This window comes from Phocoena phocoena, chromosome 2, assembly GCF_963924675.1.
Source record: "Phocoena phocoena chromosome 2, mPhoPho1.1, whole genome shotgun sequence".
Taxonomy (NCBI): domain Eukaryota; kingdom Metazoa; phylum Chordata; class Mammalia; order Artiodactyla; family Phocoenidae; genus Phocoena; species Phocoena phocoena.
Window position 1 is genome coordinate 136,374,485 of NC_089220.1, and position 6,000 is coordinate 136,380,484.

The following is a 6,000-nucleotide window of genomic DNA, read 5'->3' on the forward strand; positions in this document are numbered from 1 at the left end:
TTGGTTCTTGGTAAAATGAGTGATTATCTGTTGAAATCTGAACATTTTGGATAATATACTATGAGATATGGGTCTTATTAAAATCTTCTGTTTGAACCGGGCTCCTGTGACACTACTCAGAGAGGAGAAGAAGGAATCTTGTTACTGCCACATGTGAGTGAAAGTCTAGCCTCCCTGTTGAGCTCTGTTGACACCCATGGTGCTGAGGGCTCCTTGTTACTGCTGGGCATTGGTAAGTGTTTTAGCTTCCTGCTAGGCCTTCACTAGTACTGCTCTGGGTGGAAGCAGCATGGGTACCTTGTTATTGGTCTCCACAAAAACTGGTAAGGAGTCGTCTTGTTACCAAGAGTTGTGTTTGGAAGTCCAGGCTCCCTACATGGTCCCCACTGGTATCAATGGGTAGGAGACCTCATTATTGTACATTGGAGATGAAAGCTCAGGCTCTATTCTGCCTTCCCTGATGCTTCCTTAGCATGAGGGAAAGAAGGGGATTTCGGACATCACAATTAGGTCTTAGGAGAGTAAAAATCTAGGTTCACCACGATTCTGTTGGCAAAATGAGGGTAGGACTACTGTTTTGTCTGTGGGGTTTGGTTGGAATAGAGCTATTATAATTTAAAACTTGTCTTTTTTTGTGAGGTTGCTCCTTGTCTCATCATTTGGATAAAGAGAACAAACTCTTATTAGGGACTTTTTGTCTGCACTTATTAGCAATTCCAGGCTGTCAGCTTCTCCAGCTCCAAGACTAGAGAATATGAGGCCAAAAGAAAACCCAGGGAACATACCACCATATTGGCCATTAGGTCCCGATCTGGTCTGGCTTCTTCTCTCCATATTTCATCCACATTTCCTTATGTTTCTTTAATATATAATATCCAGGGAGAACTATGAAGAGGAAACGGGAGAAATAGTTCTGTATCTCTCCAGAAGTGGGAGTCCCTGAATATGCATTTTGATTCTCTAACTCATCAGAATTCCTACACATTTGGGCAAATAAGTGAGAGATATAATTAAACTATTGTAAGCCTTCTTAATTTATAAAAAAATATGTAAATGTACATAACATATAAATATGTAACATATTAATATGTATAATATATAATTTAATAATATATTATACATTGTATATTATGTATTAATTTTATATTATATTTATATTATACTTTACATTTATTTATAAATATGAATGACAAAGGAAATGATATTTGTTTAAAATTATTAAAAGGCACTGACATGATAATTATGGTTTAATTCATATATAAAACTTTTGAATGGGAGACCAACATGGTAGGATAGGAAGATTCTGAACCCACCTCCTCTCATGGGCACACCAAATCTGTAGCTATATATGGATCATTTCTCTCTGAAAAAGATTTGAAAACTAGATGACCTGCTTCACCACAACAAAAGATTAAAGGGCCACATCAGGAAGGGCAGGGAAGTTTGAGACAGAGTCTTGGCAAGAGCTCTCCCTGACCACCAGCATGGCAACACACAATAAGGAGGGGATCTCATCAGTCCAGTGTTTATACAGGAGGAGTGAGGGGTTGGTGCTCCACATTATGTACTCATCACCTGGGATCTACACCAGAGACACAAGCCCTTAAAATGTCTGGCTTAGAAAACAAGCAGGGCTTATGTCTAAGGGACCCATAGTGCTATAGGAATCTGAACCTTCCCTTTTAAAGGGCTCACATATGGTCTTACCCACCCTGAGACCCAGAGAAAAAAATAGCAGCTTGAAATGTGCCTAGAGGCACATTTCTCATGAAAGAGACCCATTTGTTAATCTAAAAGCATGTGCTGAAGGAGCAGCGGTCAGTTGAAACTCACCCCAGAGATGGAGGTGCTGGCAGATGCCATTACTGCCTCTCCCCATACCCTGCTAGCACAGGCAGTTAAGCTTCGAAGCATCACCCTCCTGCTGCCTTGCTAAGATGGACAGGGGCAAGTGGTCATGGCACTATCCCCCACCCTGCTGAAGCCAGAGAACACAGGCAGTTGCAACATTCTCCTGCTCCCTGGCTGGGGCTGACACGTGAGAGTGGTCCAGGCATTCTCCCACTCCCAGCCTAACTTCAGCACGGGCACACGAGCAACACACTCTACTGCTGCGTTGCTGAAGCCCACGGGCGTGCACAGTCAAGACATTTTTCTGCCGCCTTTTGGAAGCCAGAGAGGGTGCCCTGCTTCCTGCACTCTACAGCTGCCTTGCTAAAGCCAGTGGGTGTATGTGATTTACACGGGGAACAGTTTATTGATTGGCTGATTGATTGATTGATTGATTTCTACGATATTCTCCACACATTCTAGATGTTCTATACAATAATATAAATATGAATCAGGCAGATGCATGGGCCTTATTTACAATATAAGACTATAAACACTATTAAGGATCAAAGCAAATTAAATGAATATGTGAAGATTTATATTTAGGGAAGAAATTTCAATAAGAGATAGAGTTATCAAAACAGTCATTTGGTGGAAATTAAGACGAGCTTTTAAAATTGATCTATCTTATTTGGTTGGATGTTCAGGAGTTGGAAGATGATTTTAGATATAGGAAATTGCTTGTATGAATAAAGACTTGGAAACACATTTAGCCTGGTACGTTTGAATGGTCACAAGAACAGCCTGACAACTTGACTGTAGTAGGAAAGTTCCAAATCTGTGAGTGACTGGAGCAGGCTCTACAGTGAAGGGAAGGCAGGGCCATATTAGGGGGAGACTGACCCTGTTGTTTACTCCTGGACTCCTGCCAACTGGACCCTTTAAGAATGTCCCATTCACCAATACTCACATTGCATTAATAATCAAGGGTGAGTTCTTGCAAGCTACTGAATTTGAAATGGAATAGTAAAAATTGTGTTTTAGAGAAACTGTTAGCATTGCCAGTTTGGATGGTTTTGCAATAGAGATTGCAGCAACCCAGGTGTGAAGCAACCTATCTCAGTTCGTGCTCACTTTTACCGCCATGTTTCACCATCTTTTTCAGTATCCACAATAAAGTGGAGTTAAAATTTGTTGATTGCTTTTATTTTGCAGTCCATTCTGCTAGATTGCATCCATGTGTTTTCTCATTCGGTATTCACAACCTCACAACAACTCTTGAGATATTATTATTGTCATTATGTGAGGTGAAGGGGATATTCCAAGGTCCCCTGGTCAGGATTAAAACTCAGGCTCTTGGGCTTCCCTGGTGGTGCAGTGGTTGGAAGTCTGCCTGCTGATGCAGGGGGCACGGGTTCGTGCCCCGGTCCGGGAGGATCCCACTTGTCGTGCAGCGGCTGGGCCCATGGGCCATGGCCGCTGGGCCTGTGGGTCCGGAGCCTGTGCTCCGCGGCGGGAGAGGCCACGGCAGTGAGAGGCCGGCATATGGCAAAAAAAACACAAAAAAACAAAAAAACTCAGGCTCTTGACATTGTACAGCATGGTCACCTCAGTACCTACCATGGTGACGGCGGAGTCAAAGGCACTTGGTGTTCTTGCTGACTTGAGCTTGTGTTATGACTGGGAAGCTCTTACCTTCCTTTATTCAACTGCTTTATCACCCACCATTCAGCCTGTAAAATATAACAATTTAATGCTGTGGTGCTGTGGAATCACGATTCATATTTCTTCTCTTTCCTTTCCGTTCATGCTATGTCCCACCAGACCTGCAGCTTAGGGTACTGAGAGCCTGAAGAGCATGGAGCAGCTCGTAACAGTTAGTGGACAATTAAGAAACTGGCCTCTGATTCCTGTCCCAAGCTAAAACGTAACCACGCTGCTGATTACCCATTTTTATTGTTTATGGCGAGGCAGGTGGATGAACAGCTCTGCCTGGTTTATGAAGTGCTTGCCTTCTATAAATCACAGAGTAGAAACCCAGCACGCTGCTAATCCTAATTGGTTAAGTCCTAAGTAGGGAGTGATTAGGAAGTCTTCGGGAAAGAAGGCACCTCATGCAAATGAGAAAGATATACAGTTCCTTGGGAGGAAGTTTCCCCCGCTCACAATATATGGTCCAGGTTTGATGTTCATTCCTGTTGCCCCCTTTTGTCTCTCATTGGTCAACCCCTGTGATCTTCCACTTGTGAATAAACTGGAGGGAGGTAGGAGAGATGATGAGGGAGTACAAACATGGTAGAAAGAGTACTGTTTTCCCACTTACTCTGTCCGTTCATGTCCACCTGGATTAATTTTTTAAATTAATAAAGCATTCACCATGGTGAAGGGGAGCTATGTAATATGACTTATTGTGCTGTTAGAGTGGGAAACATTAGGGATTTGGACTCTTACCTACCTGAATTCCATCCCCACTCTTTCCTGGGCATAACTGACATGACATTCTCAGTCAATGACAGCCATCTCTGATTTTTCACTTTGAGCTTAAAGGACCCTGACAGTGTTAAATATATGAGGCTGTCCCTATCCTGTGATTGGAAATCTTCCAGTGGACTTAGAAATGCAGACTCTTCTGGCCAAGGACGAAGGGAGCCCACAGATTTTACAGATTTTCTTCCCCCATCTCGAGGTAGTGGTTGAGAACACAGGTTGCTATGTATGCAACACGTTGAAAGGAACAGGGACTCTTGAGATTAAAACTCAGTGAAGGGCTTCCCTGGTGGCGCAGTGGTTGACAGTCCACCTGCCGATGCAGGGGACACGGGTTCGTATCCCGATCCGGGAAGATCCCACATGCCGCGGAGCGGCTGGGCCCGTGAGCCATGGCCGCTGAGCCTGCGCGTCTGGAGCCTGTGCTCCGCAACGGGAGAGGCCACAACAGTGAGAGGCCCGTATACCGCAAAAAAAAAAAAAAATAAAAAAAAAAAAAACTCAGTGAAGATAACCTCTACCCTCCTTTTCCAACCAATTGTAAATGTTCCTTTCTTTGGGTAACTTCTTTTCTATTCTCCCCCTCCTTTCTCTTCACCTCCTTGTTTCTACTTCCCTTCTCCCCCTTTCCCCCCTTTTTCCTTCCCTCCTTCCCTCTCTTTCCTTTCTTCTCCATGTCTTCTGGGAACTCGTGGCAGATGTAGCAGCAACAGCAGCATCACTTCAGAACTGGATGATGAGCCTCCCTGCCTGGAGGAGATTGACTATGGTACCGACAGCAGCTCGGACCAGGAAGGGAGCTTCTCCGAGCTGGACCGGCAGATCCAGGAATGCGCTTTCCACAGGGATGAAGGAGAGGAAGAAGAGGAGGGACCAGGGCAGGGAAGAAAAGCCATCCCATAACCCTGATGTTCATAGCAAGTTCTGTGCCTCTAACCATCGGATTAGCTGCCATGTTGTTGCTTTACCATCACACACACACAATGTTGGCACAGAAAGCCAGCCCATGCGAGGTCAGCATCCCTACATCCAGATTTTCTTCTAGTTTCACTATGCATAGAGAGTGGCTACTTTTTTTTTTTTTAATTAATTAATTAGTTTTAGTTTTGGCTGTGTTGGGTCTCCACTGCTGTGTGCGGGCTCTCTCAAGTTGCAGTGAGCGGGGGCTACTCTTTGTTGCAGTGCGTGGGCTTCTCACTGCAGTGGCTTCTCTTGTTGCGGAGCACAGGCTTTAGGCACGCGGGCTCAGTAGTGGTGGCTCTCAGGCTCAAGAGTGCAGGCTCAGTCAGTAGTTGTGGCGCATGGGCTTAGTTGCTCCATGGCATGTGGGATCTTCCCAGACCAGGGCTTGAACCCGTGTCTCCTGCATTGGCAGGAGGATTCTTAACCACTGCACCACTAGGGAAGTCCCCAGAGTGGCTACTTCTTCATTACAGCATTTTACATATATAGATAGGTGGCTATATGCATGCTGTCATTATGATAGAATGGGAGATACTCAGGATGACTATGGACCCTCTGAAGACTGTTCTGAGCTCTTCTCCATTCCTGTGCTTGAAACTGGAGTGGACTGGAAGTAGTAGGAGTTGGACTTGCTTTGTGTCTTCTCAGCCAGAATTCTAAGTGGCTGTTTAAGTCGTTCTCTATATGAGGGTTATCACTTCCTGTTGTCTCCCTCTTATA

At 44.6% G+C, this 6,000-nt stretch overlaps 1 protein-coding gene across 1 annotated transcript in view; it reads left to right on the top strand.

Annotated features, from left to right (window-relative positions):
* AGBL1 (AGBL carboxypeptidase 1) overlaps nt 1-5,220 on the top strand; it is a gene marked incomplete at its 5' end in the record, with an annotated part of 723,168 nt that extends 717,948 nt beyond the window's left edge. The window contains one exon of the mRNA XM_065871763.1: nt 5,016-5,220. Within this exon, the coding sequence (XP_065727835.1) occupies nt 5,016-5,220 (205 nt within the window). The remainder of the gene's footprint in view (nt 1-5,015) is intronic.
* Between the last annotated feature and the right edge of the window lie 780 nt (nt 5,221-6,000).